The following is an 18,059-nucleotide window of genomic DNA, read 5'->3' as shown; positions in this document are numbered from 1 at the left end:
TAATCATTTGTCAGTTGCTTTATTTGTAAATATTTTCTCCCATTCTGAGGGTTATCTTTTTATCTTGTTTATGTTTTCCTTTGCTGTGCAAAAGCTTTTCAGTTTTTGTATGTTCGATTTGTTTAGTTTTGTTTTTATTTCCATTTCTCTAGGAGGTGGGTCAAAAAGGATCTTGCTGTAATTTCTGTCATAGAGTGGTCTGCTGATGTTTTCCTCTAAGAGTTTGATACTGTCTGGCCTTACATTTAGGTCTTTAATCCATTTTGAGTTTATTTTTGTGTATGATGTTAGGGAGTGTTCTAATTTCATTCTCTTACATATAGCTGTCCAGTTTTCCCAGCACCACTTATCGAAGAGGCTGTCTTTTCTCCATTGCATATTCTTGCCTCCTTTATCAAAAATAAGGTGACCATATATGCGTGGGTTTATCTCTGGGCTTTCTATACTGTTCCATTGATCTATATTTCTATTTTTGTGCCAGTACCATACTGTCTTGATTACTGTAGCTTTGTGGTATAGTCTGAAGTCAGGGCGCCTGATTCCTCCAGCTCGTTTTTTCTTTCTCAAGATTGCTTTGGCTATTCGGGTTCTTTTGTGTTTCCACATAAATTGTGAAATTTTTTGTTCTTATTCTGTGAAAAATGCCATTGGTAGATTGATAGGGATTGCACTGAATCTGTAGATTGCTTTGTGTAGTATAGTCATTTTCACAACGTTGATTCTTCCAATCCAAGAACATGGTATATCTCTCCATCTATTTGTATCATCTTTAATTTCTTTCATCAGTGTCTTATAGTTTTCTGCATAGAGATCTTTTGTCTCCTTAGGTAGGTCTATTCCTAGGTATTTTATTCTTTTTGTTGAAATGGTAAATGAGAGTGTTTCCTTAATTTCTCTTTCAGAATTTTCATCATTAGTGTACAGGAATGCAAGAGATTTCTGAGCATTAATTTTGTATCCTGCTACTTTACCAAATTCATTGATTAGCTCTAGTAGTTTTCTGGTAGAGTCTTTAGGATTCTCTCTGTACAGTATCATGTCATCTGCAAACAGTGACAGCTTTACTTCTTCTTTTCTGATTTGGATTCCTTTTATTTCTTTTTCTTCTCTGATTGCTGTGGCTAAAACTTCCAAAACTATGTTGAATAATATTGGTGAGAGTGCACAGCCTTGTCTTGTTCCTGGTCTTAGAGGAAATGGTTTCAGTTTTTCACCATTGAGAACAATGTTGGCTGTGGGTTTGTCATATAAGGCCTTTATTATGTTGAGCTAAGTTCCCTCTATGCCTACTTTCTGGAGAGTTTTTATCATAAATGTGTGTTGAATTTTGTCAAAAGCTTTTTCTGCATCTATTGAGATGATCATATGGTTTTTCTCCTTCAATTAATATTGTGTATCACATTGATTGATTTGCGCATATTGAGGAATCCTTGCATTCCTGGGATAAACCCCACTCGATCATGGTGTATGATCCTTTTAATGTGCTGTTGGATTCTGTTTGCTAGTATTTTGTTGAGTATTTTTGCATCTATGTTCATCAGTGATATTGGTCTGTAGTTTTCTTTCTTTGTGACATCTTTGTCTGGTTTTGGTATCAGGGTGATTGTGGTCTCATAGAAAGAGTTTGGGAGTGTTCCTCCCTCTGCTATATATTGGAAGAGTTTGAGAAGTATAGGTGTTAGCTCTTCTCTAAATGTTTGATAGAAGTCACCTGTGAAGCCATCTGGTCCTGGGCTTTTGTTTGTTGGAAAATTTTTAATTACAGTCTCAATTTCAGTGCTTGTGATTGGTCGGTTTATATTTTCTATTTCTTCCTGGTTCAGTCCCTGAAGGTTGTGCTTTTCTAAGAATTTGTCCATTCTTCCAGGTCGTCCATTTTATTGGCATATAGATGCTTGTAGTAATCTCTCATGATCCTTTGTATTTCTGTAGTGTCAGTTGTTACTTCTCCTTTTTCATTTCTAATTCTATTGATTTGAGTCTTCTCCCTTTTTTTTCTTGATGTGTCTGGTTAATGGTTTATCAATTTTGTTTATCTTCTCAAAGAACCAGCTTTTAGTTTTATTGATCTTTGCTATTGTTTCCTTCATTTCTTTTTCATTTATTTATGATCTGATCTTTAAGATTTCTTTCCTTCTGCTAACTTTGGGGTTATTTGTTCTTCTTTGTCTAATTGCTTTAGGTGTAAGGTTAGGGTGTTTATTTGAAATGTTTCTTGTTTCTTGAGATAGGATCGTATTCCTATAAACTTTCCTCTTAGGACTGCTTTTGCTGCATCCCATAGGTTTTGGGTCATTGTGTTTTCATTGTCATTTGTTCTTAGGTATTTTTTGATTTCCTCTTTGATTTCTTTTGTGATCTCTTGGTTATTAAGTAGTGTATTGTTTAGCCTCCATGTGTTTGCATTTTTTACAGATGTTTTCCTGTAATTGATATCTAGTGTCATAGTGTTGTGGTCGGAAAAGATACTTGATGAAATTTCAATTTTCTTAAATTTACCAAGGCTTGATTTGTGACCCAAGATATTGGCTATCCTGGAGAATGTTCATGATCACTTGAGAGGAAAGTGTATACTGTTGTTTTTGGATGGAATGTCCTGTAAATATCAATTAAGTCCATGTTCTTTAATGTATCAGTTAAAGCTTGTGTTTCCTTATTTATTTTCATTTTGGATGATCTGTCATTGGTGAAAGTAGAGTGTTAAAGTCCCCTACTATGATTGTGTTACTGTTGACTTCCCTATTATGGCTGTTAGCATTTGCCTTATGTGTTGTGGTGCTCCTATGTTGGGTGCATAAATATTTCCAATTGTTATATCTTCTTCTTGGATTGATCCCTTGATCATTATGTAGTGTTCTTCTCTGTCGCTTGTTATAGTCTTTATTTTAAAGTCTATTTTGTCTGATATGAGAATTGCTACTCCAACTTTCCTTTGATTTCCATTTGCACTGAATATCTTTTTCCATCCCCTCATTTTCAGTCTGTTTGTGTCCCTATGTCTGAAGTGGGTCTCTTGTAGACAGCATATATATATATATATATATATATATATATATATATATATATATATATATATACATATATATATATATATATATGTATATATATATATGTATATATATATATATATATGGTCTTGTTTTTGTATCCATTCAGCCAGTCTATGTCTTTTAGTTGGAGCATTTAATCCATTTACATTTAAGGTAATTATCAATATGTATGTTCCTATTTCCATTTTCTTAATTGTTTTGGGTTTATTATTGTAGATCTTTTCCTTCTCTTGTGTTTCTTACCTAGAGAAGTTCCTTTAGCGTTTGTTGTAAAGCTGGTTTGGTGGTGCTGAATTCTCTTAGCTTTTGCTTGTCTGTAAAACTTTTAATTTCTCTTTCAAATCTGAATGAGATCCTTGCTGGGTAGAGTAATCTTGGCTGTAGGTTTTTCTCTTGCATCACTTTAAATATGTCCTGCCACTGACTTCTTGCTTGCAGAGTTTCTGCTGAAAGATCAGCTGTTAACCTCATGGGGATTCCCTTATGTGTTACTTGTTGTTTTTCCCTTGCTGCTTTTAATATTTGTTCTTTGTATTTAATTTTTGATAGTTTGATTAATATGTGTCTTGGCATGTTTCTCCTTGGATTTATCCTGTATGGGACTCTCTGTGCACTTCCTGGACTTGATTGATTATTTCCTTTCCCATATTAGGGAAGTTTTCAACTATAATCTCTTCAAACATTTTCTCAGTCCCTTTCTTTTTCTCTTCTTCTTCTGGGACCCCTATAATTCGAATGTTGGTGTGTTTAGTATTGTCCCAGAGGTCTCTGAGACTGTCCTCAATACTTTTCATTCTTTTCTCTTTATTCTCCTCTGCAGTAGTTATTTCCACTATTTTATCTTCCAGGTCTGTTATCCGTTCTTCTGCCTCAGTTATTCTGCTATTGATTCCTTCTAGAGAATTTTAAATTTCATTTATTGTGTTGTTCATCGTTGTTTGTTTGTTCTTTAGTTCATCTAGGTCCTTGTTAAATGTTTCTTGTATTTTTTCCATTCTATTTCCAAGATTTTGGATCATCTATACTATCATTACTCTAAATTCTTTTTCAGGTAGACTGCCTATTTCCTCTTCATTTGTTTTGTCTGGTGGGTTTTTACATTGTTCCTTCATCTGCTTTGTGTTTCTCTGTCTTCTCATTTTGCTTAACTTACTGTGTTTGCTGTCTCCTTTTTGCAGGCTCAGGTTCGTAGTTCCCATTGCTTTTGGTGTCTGCCCCCAGTGGGTAAGTTTGGTTCAATGGGTTGTGTAGGCTTCCTGGTGGAGGAAACTAGTGCCTGTGTTCTGGTGAGTGAGGCTGGATCTTGTATTTCTGGTGGGCAGGACCGCATCCAGTGGTGTGTTTTGGGGTGTCTGTGACCTTATTATGATTTTAGGCAGCCTCTGTGCTAATGGGTGGCATTGTGTTCCTGTCTTGCTAGTTGGTTGGCATAGGGTGTCCAGCACGGTAGCTTCCTGGTCGTTGAGTTGAGCTGGGTCTTAGCCTTGAGATGGAGATCTCTGGAAGAGCTTTTGCCATTCGATATTACATGGTGCCAGGAGGTCTCTGGCGGACCTATGTCCTAAGCTTGGCTCTCCCACCTCAGAGTCAGAGGCCTGACACCAGGCCGGAGCACCAAGACCCTGTCAGCCACATGACTCAGTAGAAAAGGGAGAAAAGAGAGAAAGAGAGAAAGAAAGAAAGAAAGAAAGAGAGAGAGAGAGAGAGAGAGAGAGAGAGAGAGAGAGAGAGAGAGAGAGAGAGAGAGGGAGGAAGAAAGAAAGAAAGAAAGAATGAAAGAAAAAATAATGTTATTAAAATAAAAAATAATTATTAAAAGTTAAATAATTAAAAAGTAATAAAAAAGAAAAAAAAAGAATTAAATAAAGAAAGAAGAGAGCAACCAAACCAAAAAAAAATCCACCAATGATAACAAGCACTAAAATCTATACTAAAAAGAAAAAGAAAGAACAGACAGGACCCTAGGACAAATGGTAAAAGCAAAGTTATACAGACAAAATCACACAAAGAAGCATACAAATACATACTCAGAAAAAGAGAAAAAGGAAAAAATTACATATGTCGTTGCTCCCAAAGTCCACCACCGTCAATTTTGGGATGATTCGTTGTCTATTCAGGTATTCCACAGATGCAGGTACATCAAGTTGATTGTGGAGATTTAATCCGCTGCTCCTGAGGCTGCTGGGAGAGATTTCCCTTTCTCTTCGTTGTTTGCACAGCTCCTGGGTTTCAGCTTTGGGTTTGGCCCTGCCTGTGTGTGTAGGTCACCTGAGGGCGTCTGTTCCCCGCCCAGACAGGATGGGATTAAAGCAGCAGCAGATTAGGGGGCCCTGGCTCAGGCTGGGGGGAGGGAGTGGTATGGAGTGCGGGGCGAGCCTTCAGGGGCAGAGGCCGGCGTGACGTTGCACCAGCCTGAGGCGCGCTGAGTGTTCTCCCGGGGAAGTCGTCCCTGAATCCCGGGACCCTGGCAGTGGCGGGCTGCACAGGCTCCCCGGAAGCGGGGTGTGGATAGTGACCTGTGCTTGCACACAGGCTTCTTGGTGGCTGCAGCAGCAGCCTTAGCGTCTCATGCCAGTCTCTGGGGTCTGTGGTGATAGCCAAGGCATGCACCCGTCTCTGGAGCTCATTTAGGCGGTGCTCTGAATCCCCTCTCCTCGTGCACCCCAAAACAATGGTCTCTTGCCTCTTAGGCAGGTCCAGACTTTTTCCCGGACTCCCTCCCGGCTAGCTGGGGCGCACTAGCCCCCTTCTGGCTGTGTTCACGCAGCCAACCCCAGTCCTCTCCTTGGGATCCCACCTCCGAAGCCTGAGCCTCAGCTCCCAACCCCCGCCCGCCCCGGCGGGTGAGCAGACAAGCCTCTCGGGCTGGTGAGTGCCGGTCGGCACCGATCCTCTGTGCGGGAATCTCTCCGCTTTGCCCTCCGCACCCCTGTTGCTGCGCTCTCCTCCGTGGTCCGAAGCTTCCCTGCTGCCAGCCTCGGTCTCTGCCAGTGAAGGGGCTTCGTAGTGTGTGGTAACTTTTCCTCCTTCACAGCTCCCTCCCAGTGGTGCAGGTCCCATCCCTATTCTTTTGTCTCTGTTTTTTCTTTTTTCTTTTGCCCTATCCAGGTAGTGGGGAGTTTCTTGCCTTTTGGGAAGTCTGAGGTCTTCTGCCAACATTCAGTACGTGTTCTGTAGTTGTTCCACATGTACATGTATTTCTGATGTATTTGTGGGGAGGAAGGTGATCTCCATTTCTTACTCTTAACACCATCTTGAAGGTCTCTCCTATCTGAAACTACTTTTTTAAAAAATTTACTTTATTGAAGTATAGTTGATTTCAATGTTTTGTTAATTTCTGCTGTACAGCAAAGTGATTCAATTTTATATATATATATATATATATATATATATATTCTTTTTCATAATCTTTTCCATTATGGTTTATCACAGGATATTGAATATAGTTCCCTGTGCTATACGGTAGGACCTTGTTGTTTATCCATTCTATGTATAATAGTTTGCATCTGCTAATCCCAAACTCCCAATCCTTCCCTCCCCCTTGTGGGCAACCACAAGTCTGTTCTCCATGTCTATGAATCTGTGAAACTACATTTTTTTGTTTACTTATTGTATATGTTTCTCTCAAAACCATGATGTGTGAGAAAAAGATGGAATTTGGAATTAGGCAGACATGAATTCACAATCTGCACAAATAGGTGAATGTAGATGAGTTACTCAAACTTTCTTAGACAGTAACCTGGTTAGAACACAATAGGGAACATAACACCTGTTGTTGCAATGATTAAAATAAGTATGGGTTGCAAAACCCCCCATTGCAAAGCCTGGCACCAAGTGAACAGGGACACATTATTTGTTGTGTTGGTTTACCCATTTTTTTGCATCTGCAATGGCCCAGCACAGGCAGAGGGCACAGCTCCATACAAATGATGTGGACTTGAGGCTCTTGTGGCCCGAGAATTTCCAAGTCTATACTTACTCACCTTCATCCCCTCTAAGCCGGGTTGTTGGTGACTTTCTCTCAAAAGACACAAATCAGCGTTATGACTGGCATTTCAGAGACTTGGGAAGTAGAGATAAAAGGGAGACATTTTTTACATTTATTGGATGGTGACTATGTGCCAGGCAACATATTGAGTGTTTCACATATATTTTCTCATTTACTTCTTGTAATGACCTTATGAAGTAGGCATAATGCTCCTTAATCAACCACCCCAAAACATAATGGCTTAATGCAACAACCATTTATTCCTCTTCATGAGTCAGCTGGGCGGCTCTGATGCGGGTCAGGGTTGGCTGACCTCGGCTGGGCTTGCTCATGTGTCTGTGTTCAGCTCGTGGGTCAGCTGGTGCTGACCGGTCTAGGATGGCCTTGGCTGGCTGGACAGCTCAGCTCTACTCCATGTGGTCTCTTGCCCTACTGCAGTGGTCCAAGAGAGGAAGAGGAAACATGCATGTTACCGTCCCACTGGCCAAAGCAAGTCATGTGGCCAAGCTCTGAGTTGAGGTGGGAGAATACATCCAAAGGGAATGAAATCAGGGGGACATGAACAAATGGGGGTCATTAGTACACTTGATTTTTCACAATAGGCATAGTTATTACCTCCAGAGGAGGAGATGGAGGCTAGCAACGCTGTGCCTCTTGTTCACTGGCCTGCCCCCTGGTGTCTTTCTCTGCTGTGTTCTTTTTGGTGATCTACTACATGGGGTGGGGATATTTTCCAATCAGCTGTATTTCCCCTTCTCATTATTTGGTCTGCATTTGAAATTTCATGTAAAAATTTGGGGACTAACCGATTGGTCTTAAAGAAACTCAAAGGAATGACATCAAGGGACAGTGTGGGTAAGTTAGTAAGGTGAGTCTACTTATTAGAAAATGAAGGGGAGGCAGATATGTAATTGGATGGAGCACAAACAGAAGAAAATGAGACAAATTTATATTTCTCCTCTATCTGCTGGTTTCCCTGATTTTGCCTGTGTCACCTTCACCTTCCCTGCCTCCATGCCATCCTTTCTGGATCCTGACATCAAGTCTGGAAAAGGCAAGAGCCTGATATGGACCTGAGGCACTTATTAGCCCTTTGATCTTGGGCAAGGAAGTTCCTTCCCTAATTTCCCCGAGCCTCCATTTGCGCATGTGAGAAAGAATAAGAGCACAGATGTGGGTTGTGTGGGTTTAAGGAGACCTTCAGGTGAAGCGCCCTGCCTAGGCTGAGCCTTCCTGCAGCCGCCATGAGTCATGGCTGCCCTGCAAGTGCTTTTTGGTGCCTGGAAATGCAGAAGAGTCGACCTGCACAACTGCAGCGGCTCTGAGTGAGCTGCCAGGGCGGTGCAGAGCGGCTGAGCAGCACGAGGGCTGTTAATGGATTTTATGGCTTTGTTGAGTATCCCAAATTACAGTTATTAATTATAGGATGCTGTTTAGACACCGTTGCCACATATATTTTGTTAGTTGATTTGTATAGGCATATATCTGGCAACATAAAGAATGTGTAGGACCATAACACTTACAAAGCACTGTAATCGCCTTTTACTGCCCTCTTTGGCTTCTCAGACAGGAACAAAGGCTTTGAGGAGAGGACGGACAACTCTCCTTGGCCTTTGGACTGTCTAATGTCTAATTTAGTGTCCAGTGGCAGGGTGACATAACCTGTCTAGGTGCTCAGTATATGAGTTGAATCAATGAATAAATAACTTTTTTTTTCTAGATTTCTCTATTTCCTTAACTATTCCTTATGAACCCTGACCTGTGTGTGATATTGACACTGCATATATGTATGCAAATAAGGTCAAGGATTTCTTCTGAGCCATCAGTTAATGTTTAGGGAGTACCTCTATGAACCTTGTGTGGCCTGGGGGTGGTGGGGAGTTGTCAAGAGTGCAAGGCCGTTGCACTCTGGGTACTGACAATTACGAGGTGTTACAAGGCACGACGTCGGGTGGCCTGGTCTCAAGATGCGTGGAGTGAAACACAAAGGTGGTAACTTCTTGCCTGTGTACCATACTGCAGGGAGGTGTCTGTCCCACTGCAGCCTCGGCAGGCCCAGCGGCCCACGTTGGCTTTTGTGATCTGGTCCATCAGTCTCCGAGAGCCGTGGCTTTTCCTGCCTCTCCAAGATGGTGCGGAGTGCGGCCATTGCCCTCCGGGTCCGCGGTGATGTACCCGTCTTGGCAACTCAGAGCAGCACTCGCGCTTTCCAGCTCTAGCGTGTGCCTGGCGCCCTCCCCAGACCAGGCGGCACAGAACGTCCGGAGACCCGGCCAAGGGCAGGACCTGCAGCAACGCCCGCCCGCCCGCCCCTCCGCACGGATGTCAGCTCCAAGGGCGTGGCGGGGCACGGTGCGCTGAGCCCCCGCAGGCGACGCTCAGGCTCCCGGGGACCACTTCTGAGGGAGCCAGCCCTCCCACGAGGCAGTTATTTGAGAGCCGGAGCGAGGGCGCGAGGCCGGAGGGCTCCCCGCAGCCGCCCACCCGGTCCTCTGGGAGCCGAGTCCTACCTGGAGGAGGAGCGCCCCGGAGCTCGAGGACGGTGGAGGAAAGTTGGGGGGCGAGGGCGCGGAGCCGCGAGCCTAGGAGCCGCGGCCGGTGTCCGCGTCTCATGAATATGCAGGAGCCACCTCCCTCCCTCCGTGACGTCACGGGCCGTCCTGGGGTGAGCGCCGGAGCTGCTCGGGGTCCGCGCCAGTGAGCGCGGCTGCTGAGGGCGAGCTAGCGGCGCGGCGGCGGGCACCGGAGGCCGAGCGCGGCGGCGCCCGAAGCGCACACAGCGGCAGGGCAAGGCGGCCCGAGGCCCGGCGGACACCGGAAGGCGAGAGCCGGCGAGGGCAGTAGGCGGCGGCGGCGGCAGCGGCAGCTCGTAGGCGGCGGCGGCGGCGAGGATGGTGACTGGGAGGCTGTGCTGGGTACCGCTCCTGCTGGTGCTGGGCGTGGGGAGCGGCAGCGGCGGCGGCGGCGGGGGCAGCCGGCGGCGCCGCCTCCTCGCCTCTAAAGGTGGGTGCTGGGGAAGTTTCTTCGTCTCCGAGGAGGGAAGCAGGGAGGGCTTGAGGGTGCAAGCGGCGGGGACCCCGCTGGATTTGCACACCCTCCCTTGCCGCAGCTTCCCCGGCCTCCGTGCGCCCGGGATGACCAAAGTGAGCGCCCAGCGCCCTGGACCAGAGAGATTCCACCTGCGGACGCCGGCCCAACCCCTGGGCAGGTTCTAGGGACCCAGGGGAAGGCCAGGTCTGGGGAGTCCGGACAACTCTGTGGGCTTTCTGCGTCGGAGTGGGGGTGTAGTGGCCGAGTGGCGGGCTCCGGCCCGGGAGCGGCGGGAGCAGGGCGCTGGCACGGCGCGGACAGGCAGTTGTCTGCTCCAGCCCTGAGGGAGGAATCAGTGGCGGCGACGTCAAAGGAGGGAGCAGAGCTCGTTTCCCAGCTCGGGGATGGGGTGGAAACTTGTGGGCTCCGGGGAAGGCCTCCCTGGCTGGCTTCAGGATCCCCCAGGGCGGCTCTGGCTCCCCTGGGAACGCGCGCCCTCCGGGTGGGCCGCGGAGTCCGGAAGAAGTGCGGGATGTGACCCTTCCCCATGGCCTCTCCGACTGTGCTTGGGCACCCGAGCACAGAGGCGCGGAATCCGGTGACCTCCCTCCCCGCAACCCTATTGGCTTGGAGTTCTTGACCTCCCCGCTTCTCCCGCCCCGGAGGAAGCAAGATCCTGGTGAACGCCTGGCGCGGTCGGGAGACTGTAGGCTGGCGAGCCGCGGAATTTGCTGCCTGGGAGCGCGGGGAGGAGCGCCGGGGTGGGGGCGTCTGGAGGGCGAACTGAAACGGAAGGTCACGTGCTTGCTGGACGGTGGTGGGAGAGGCAAGGGAGGAGCAGAGCGGGCTTGGGTGGCGATGGGCGCAGGAGAGGCGGTGGCAGTTCTGGGCTGGAGTGCCCGGCTTGGTGGTAACTTGTTGATTCTCTGCGTTTTGACTAGGATAGAAGGGCGTGCGATTGGTTTAAAGGCTGTGGCCAGATTTGCCCGGCAACCAGTACGGGAAGGAACGTGGTCACTGACAATCCTCAGAGGACGGAGGAGTTTGCTCTTGTAGATAAAGAGGCTCCGTATTAGCGGCAACCTGATTTGCAAACTGGCTTTGAACTGTAGCTTACCTGTGGCTCAGGAGGGAATGTATTCTACGTTTAATTACCCTTGGAGGGTGGGGAGAGCGCGAGGCAGCCAGTTCGCCTCCTCAGACCTCGGGAATGCCTCTCCCGCAACTTGAGAGTGAGACGGTTGAGAAGAATAGGAGAGTTTCTGTTTATGCTGTAATTTTTTAGTTTGGTGGCATCGTTTTTTGTAACATTATTTTATAAGCAGGCATCCTGTTCCTTTTCATCAATTCCTACCCCACCCCCATCCTTGAGAGGTAGTTTTTTTGGGGAGGAAGACGAAAACTGATTATGAAAATGTCTCAAACATGTGGTAAAGGAAAGGTAAAGGAATGGGTAAAGGAGTCGTTGATCATTCAGAGAGACGCTTGTTTTGGTGAAAGCAAGAATAAAAAACAAAGAACGACCAAATCGTTTGCTCTCCTTCCCCAATATAGACACTTTGTTAAATAGGCAGATTACATGTTTTCGATTTTTTTCGTCACTTTGTAGCGGAGCAAATGGCGTATGTTTAAGCCGATGTTTACATACAGGGGGGCTCACAGCAAGTGAAGGAAGGGAAAAAAACTTGTTTGGGAGGAAGACCTGGTATGCTTATGCATCGCCTAGTTCCCAGGTCGAAATGGAAAACTTGGTAGAGACAAAAGAGAAAGATTGAAAAGAAAAAAAAAAAAAAATCCAGGCTTTCAGTGATTCACGCATATGTGAATAATTACGTGCATTTTAACCAACACCTTGCATCTTCTCCACTTAGAACATATTCATTTCATGTTGAAAATAAGCCATTTGTCTTTCCGGAGTAAAAAGTTGATTGGTCCTGCGGAGCTAGAGTTGCTGTCTCCCCCGCGTTCTTTCCTCTTTCTCTTTTCAACCACTGGGGGGCTGCAAAGGGCGCCGTTAGCTACATTTTTCTTTTCATTTCTTTTTTAAAGACAAATGTGTAATATTCGATCAAAACAGAGACATTTGCTATGACACTTTAGCTGGGATTTACAGGGCTGACTCTCCTTATTACAATGCACGTGCATTTTATGTCTCTAAATTTTATATAATTTCTGAAGAACATTTGAGATACTGAAGGTATGCTTCATATATGATGTGTCCCACCACTGACTCTGCCTTTTCTAAGGTTCATGTCATTATTATCCCCATCACTAAAAAGGAGAAAAGTCAGGAAGACCTATGAAGAAGACTGAACAAAAAAATAGCTTTCTTTTCCCATACAATTTCTGAATTCATTCACAGAGGAAAAATGGGAGTGGGGCATCAAGCTGCGTGGCAGACCTGAATGCACCCTCTGGACAACTGTCTGGAAGTATGTCCTCCCGGCTTGGGCTCGTGTACGATGTCGTGTTTGTGGCACACAGCTTGTTCTGCCTTTGTGTTTCTTGCTTCCTCCTGTAGGGAATTGAGCAGCTAATCCCTGAGAACTGTTTGGGGTTTTCGCAGAATCTCTGCACTTTGAGTACAAACATACTCCTGACGTCAGAAATAATACAGTGGCCAGGCAACTATTATAACTCCTTCCTTTTCTCTCCTGTATCTTGATTATTCAAAAAAAGACAAACACTTTCTGGATGCTTTGAAAAGACCAGATCCTATGCACATGTTTCATGAGCAAAGCTTGGGAAGGCATTGTGGACCCAAGGAGCCTCTGGAGCAGAGAAAGGCATGTCTTATCCAGGGAAGAAAAGGCAATACAAAGTAACCTCTTAAGATTTGTGCCAAATTTGGTGATGCATCAGTGGTCTCAGGTCTCAGGGATCTGGTACACAAACGCTTTTCAGTCCTCAACATCCAGGTATTGGTTGTTCAGGACGATGCTTGAGTAGAGACCATCAGCAATAACTGATGTAGTGCCCGCCTGTGTGTGCGCCCAGAGCCTGGCTCAGTGCTCTGGAGGATTCTTAGCAAATATAAGATCACCCCCCCCCCCAACCATTCCCATCTCACTACTACCTTGCTTTGAGAGCTTTGATCTGACTGGAGACAAGATTTTTATGTGAAAACTTTAAGAGAATGACAGCAGGCTGAGTTTGTGCAAGTATAGTACCATGCGATGGGGACGCAGACAAGGGAGCTAGAGATAGGAAGAGGGCTTGCAAGCGCAGCATTTGGTAATAGGGAGGGGAGGAGATTGTAGCAGTAGTTGTATAATTGTAGTAACTGCAGTTTGTGGAACTTCTCCTTAGTGTGTTACAGGCACTGCGCTAATCCGTTTAACTGGGCTGTCTCTCATTTTTACAAATGCAGGGCTGGTTTTGGTAGCCCATTTCACACAGGAAGAAACTAAGTCTGAAAGAGGGCAAGTGACTTGCCAGGACAACCAGGGGAGGATGTGACACTGGGGTGAGAATGCGAAGGCTCACCATGGCCAGTGCGCCTTGACTGTTCATCGCATATTCTCCCCTTTGGATTTAAAGGCAGATCTAGTGACCACAGGGAAGCTGACTGTATCTCTGAGATCCCCAAGAGCCCCTGTAGCCCTGCATACACAGGAGGAGAGTCCAGGGCTGCTGTTTCAAGGACCCTGTTGGGAGATAAATGGAGTGGGCCTTGTTCTCAGCCATGGAAACCTGTGTTCTAGCTTCAAGCAGCAGCCTCATCCTCCCTCTTAACAGATTCAGAAACCATCCTTGCGTATTCCAAAGTGCACACGCAGAACCTCCCGTGGGGGCGAAGGTGGTGTGGACTTTTTATGGTGAATTGTCCTATATCATCTCTTGGAAAGTAGCATGTGTCTCCTGGGGGTGTGGTAGTTATTTCCCCAACAACTGAAGCACAAACGACAAAATGTCCTCAGCACTGCATCAGAGGGTGCACCCTGACCTTCACTCATCCCAAAGCCCCTGTGGTTCCTGGACCAAGATGTGCTCATTCCTGCCCTGGACCCTTTGGACCATGTCTTCAAGCTAGACGGTCACCTTCCTCAGCCTAATGCCTTCTGTGACTCAAGACACAGCCAGGCCTGGGCATGGTTTCTCCTAGGAGCCTTCCCTGACTGGTCCCCCTGGCTGGTCCCCCGGGATATGGCTCTCCCTCTGGTGTACCTGTGCTCCTTGTCTGGCTCCAGCACTGCCCTGTGAGCTCTGAGGGCTGGAATCTTGTCCTGATTCTCCCTCCCTGTCCTGGTCTCCAAGTCCACCCCACTGCCTGGCCTCCGGATGTGAGCCGAGCAGTCAGTAGTGAGTGGCTTGGTGAATCCACCTGTCTGCAGTTGCAGTGCTATTGTTTAATGACACAGAGATTTTGGATGTTTTCTCCTGTCCTGTAGGAAGGAAAATTTGGGCTTCATAGTGAGAGAAACCTGGGTTCCAATCCTGGCCCTACTGCTTCCCAGTAAGATAATCTTGGACAAATCAATGAATCCCTTTGAACCTCAGTTTCCTTATCTATAAAATGGGGATACAAAGACCTACCTTGCCAAGTGGTTGTCAGGCAAGTGTTTAGAAATCACTTAGCACAGTTCATGGCATGTAAACAGCATTAAATACACAGTGACTGTAATTACTGTAATTACTGATCATTTAAACACTGGGTTCTAGCATCTGAGATTTGGTGACATTCTCCCTTTCTGACTGACCTCTTGGCAGTTCAGTAGCTTCGTTCATATCTTCCCTCCGTTCAAACTCTGTTCTCTCTGTCTCTGTCTCCCTCCACATGTGCATATGTGTGGACATAGTCATATATAAATACATGCACACATAGACATTTGGCTTGAATTGTGAAAACACCTGCCTCTTTCACTAGTCTATGAATGCCTTTGAGGCTGGGACCCATGTCTTGTCTCATTCATCTCAAAAGCCCTGGCACTTAACGCAGGGCCAGCTCTGAGGGAGGACTCAGCAATGTGTGTTATCTAAATAAATAAACATCTCTATGTGCCACTGCCGAAGGTGTGGGATTCTGGTCTCTGGAGGAAGAGCTTTACTGGTGTGATTTGGGTTGTAAAGAGAAGTCCCCTGACCAGCAAACACTTTCCTTCCAGCCTTGCTGTCTCAGAATGCAGAGAAGCACTCTTTTTTGTTTGTTTGTTTAAGACACTGGCAACCTCTGTGATGATGCATGTTTATGTGGAAGGGGGTAATTGACATTGTGATAGCCAAATGACAGCTTGAGGCAGATTATTATTTTATTATTTATTATCTAGCCCACCACTAATTGGACCCTGTGGAAATTGGAATGGTGGGTTTGCAGATAAATCATGAGAGGACTGAGCTGGGGGAAGCATGCTGAGCTGAAGACACTGGCACTGAACAGGACAGAAGTTCGCCATCTTAATCAGCTGGGGCTTCTGTAGCAAAAATAACATAGATCAGGTGGCTTAGAAACAACAGAAATTGATTTCTACAGTTCTGAAGGAAGGAAGTCCAAGAATGATTATGTTCTGGTGAGAGTTTTCTTCTGGGTTGCAGACTGCTGACTTCTTACCGTGTCCTTCTGTGTGGAATGCAGAGAGAGGAAGCAGGCTCTCTAACGACTCTCGCAAGGACACTAATCCCATTCATGAGGACCCCACCCTCATGATCTCTTCTAATCCTAATATGCTGGGATTTGGGTTGTAAGGAGAGGGTCTCCAAAAGACCCTGTCTCCTAATACTATCACACTGAGGGTAGAGTTTCAACATGTGAATTTTGGGAGGACACAAAATTCATCCTACCAATCATGCTGTCAGCTTTGGGGGAGCAATAGACAGAAGACAGGAGGCGGCAGTGGTTGGAGGAGGATGCTTGGGGTGAGAGTGAGGCCAACCCAAACATGCACTGGGCCTCACTTTTAGCTGTTTCAGCCAAGAGCTATGTCTCAGTCTCCTGTTATTCTCTATGAGCGGATTGAAAAGCTAAAACAAATATCAGATATCAAAGAGCTCTGTCTAGGACAAACATCACACATGACACAGACTATTGGAGAACTTGGTAGCTTCTGGGAAAAGGGTAGACGACTGTGCATGAAACACCTGGAAAAAGTTTTGTGGGAAAGGAAGAAATTGGCAAGGATAGGAGAAGCCAGCAAAGATTAACGGAGAAAATGAAAGAGGTCTTGATGGGAGAGTAGGCATTTGGTCAGCAGATAGGAGGTGGGCAGGACAGGTAGATGCAAGGTAAGAATGCCCATGTTGGTACGCAGGCAGGAGTAAGGAGGGAGCCCAGCCCTGGACAAATATATTTCTGCATACAGATCTATAAGGCTAATAAAAGAGTGAATGTTTATTGAATGCATACCGTGTGCCAGGCACTATTTTAAGCACTTTATATATGTCAGTTGGTTTCATCTTAACCCCAGTTGGTTTGATCTACCAATGATGCAGGTAGAATTACTATCCCATCTTTACAGAGGAGGACACTGAGGCCCAGAGAAGGGAAGTTACTTGCCCAAGGTCCCACAGCTTAGAGACAGTAGAACTGAGATTTGAACCCAGAGCAGTGTGGCAGACATGGATTTCCCATATCACACAGGCTTACCTAGCAGAGTGATGTGTTTTCAGCCCAAGATTATACTCTGAGTGAGGCCAGAGAGGCCTGCTGCCCTGGAACATTCTGAGGCAGTTCAGGAACATTTGGGTCTTCAAAATTGCTGAAAGAATCAGTTTCTCTGGAAGCCTCACTCTCTGATTGACTTCCCCGTCAGGAGCGAACATCATCTTTCTCTTCTCGCCCGGGCAGCTGGAAGCCTTCCTCCCCTCCCGTCATGCTTGGCCTCAAGTAGAGAAGGCAGCTGTCTGCATTGCATGGTCCATTGGAGGGGTCTCCTGAATCAGGAAGACCTCCCAGCAGTTGTTCATTTGGGTTAAACATGGCCCTCCTCTGACTCTTTTTTTTTAAGCAGGCAGGGTTAAGAAAAGCTACCACAGACACTTTCAAGTATATTAGATGTACTTGAAGCCTGGACTCTGGGGAGAATGAGGAGGGGTTGCTGAAAGGCGAGTGTGGCAAGAGGGGAGAGAGATGGCATAGATGAAATAGAAGGTGACATGACTGCTCATAAGGCTGCCTTTTATTCTGCTGTTGTGGCAGGATTTTATATATGTCGATTGTCTTTTTCACACATACCCATTTTACAGATTGGTAAGTGAACACCACAGGGCACGTAGCCGCAGAGCCAGGAATCAGACCAAGCGGTCAGACTAATTGCAGTTGGTTGCAACCCAGCACCAGGAAGCCAGGTGATATCTTGGATGATGTCACCCGAAGACCACTTCTCCCACCTCTTAGTGGTTTTCTAATCCTCAGGCACTTGTTTCCAGTACCTTCTCAGGACTTTGCTTGTCCCCAGCTCAGTGTCCTCTGCTTACATCAGTCCTCCGGAGATGGCCCTGACCAACTCTTCTCCTAGCTCACCTTAAGCCCTGCTCAGAGGCTTGCTCCATGTCTGGCCCCTCTAGGATGCCCTGGGGTACCACCAGCCCCATGTGTGTGCCAACCCAGCCTCTCATCTTCCCTCCACGAAGCTGCTGCTTACTCTGTGGCCTCTGTTTGGATCAAAGGTACAAGATCTGCACACTCACCCAAGCCAGAGCCCTGGAGTCCCCCAGCATCCTCATCTGTCCTCTTCCATCACACCCCATCCTTCATCACGTTCAGTTGATTCTACCCATAAAGACCTAGAACCTTCCCACTCCCCTCCATGCCCGTTGCTACTGCCTTATTTAGCATCTCTTGGGAATGAAAGCACCCCCTCCTCATCCCATCCATCACCCTGTTGCCAGGATGGGTCACATCAACCCCGGTCCCACCAGGCCTGTAGGAGTGCCATCCCAATCATCATGAATTCCATCCTTCACCATCCCTGCTGCAGTCTGTTAAGGTCCCAGGGCTTTGAGAATAACGTAACACTCTTGGAATTGCCTCAAGGTTCCATCCCTCCCAGGTTACC

The 18,059-nt window shown here is 46.2% G+C and overlaps 1 protein-coding gene across 2 annotated transcripts in view; it reads left to right on the top strand.

The window, feature by feature from the left end:
* Positions 1 to 9,834: 9,834 nt before the first annotated feature.
* The window catches only part of CLSTN2 (calsyntenin 2), a gene marked incomplete at its 3' end in the record, with an annotated part of 635,319 nt that continues 627,094 nt past the window's right edge, over positions 9,835 to 18,059 (top strand). The window contains exon 1 of one of the 2 annotated variants that reach the window (XM_079922344.1): positions 9,835 to 10,041. In XM_079922344.1, the coding sequence (XP_079778470.1) occupies positions 9,930 to 10,041 (112 nt within the window). In that variant the 5' untranslated portion in view covers positions 9,835 to 9,929. The remainder of the gene's footprint in view (positions 10,042 to 18,059) is intronic. The other variant, XM_079922343.1, reaches the window with a different exon arrangement.

Source organism: Stenella coeruleoalba, assembly GCF_951394435.1.
Source record: "Stenella coeruleoalba genome assembly, chromosome: 5".
Taxonomy (NCBI): domain Eukaryota; kingdom Metazoa; phylum Chordata; class Mammalia; order Artiodactyla; family Delphinidae; genus Stenella; species Stenella coeruleoalba.
Note: the sequence above shows the minus strand (reverse complement) of the source record. Positions and strands in the feature narration are given on the sequence as shown.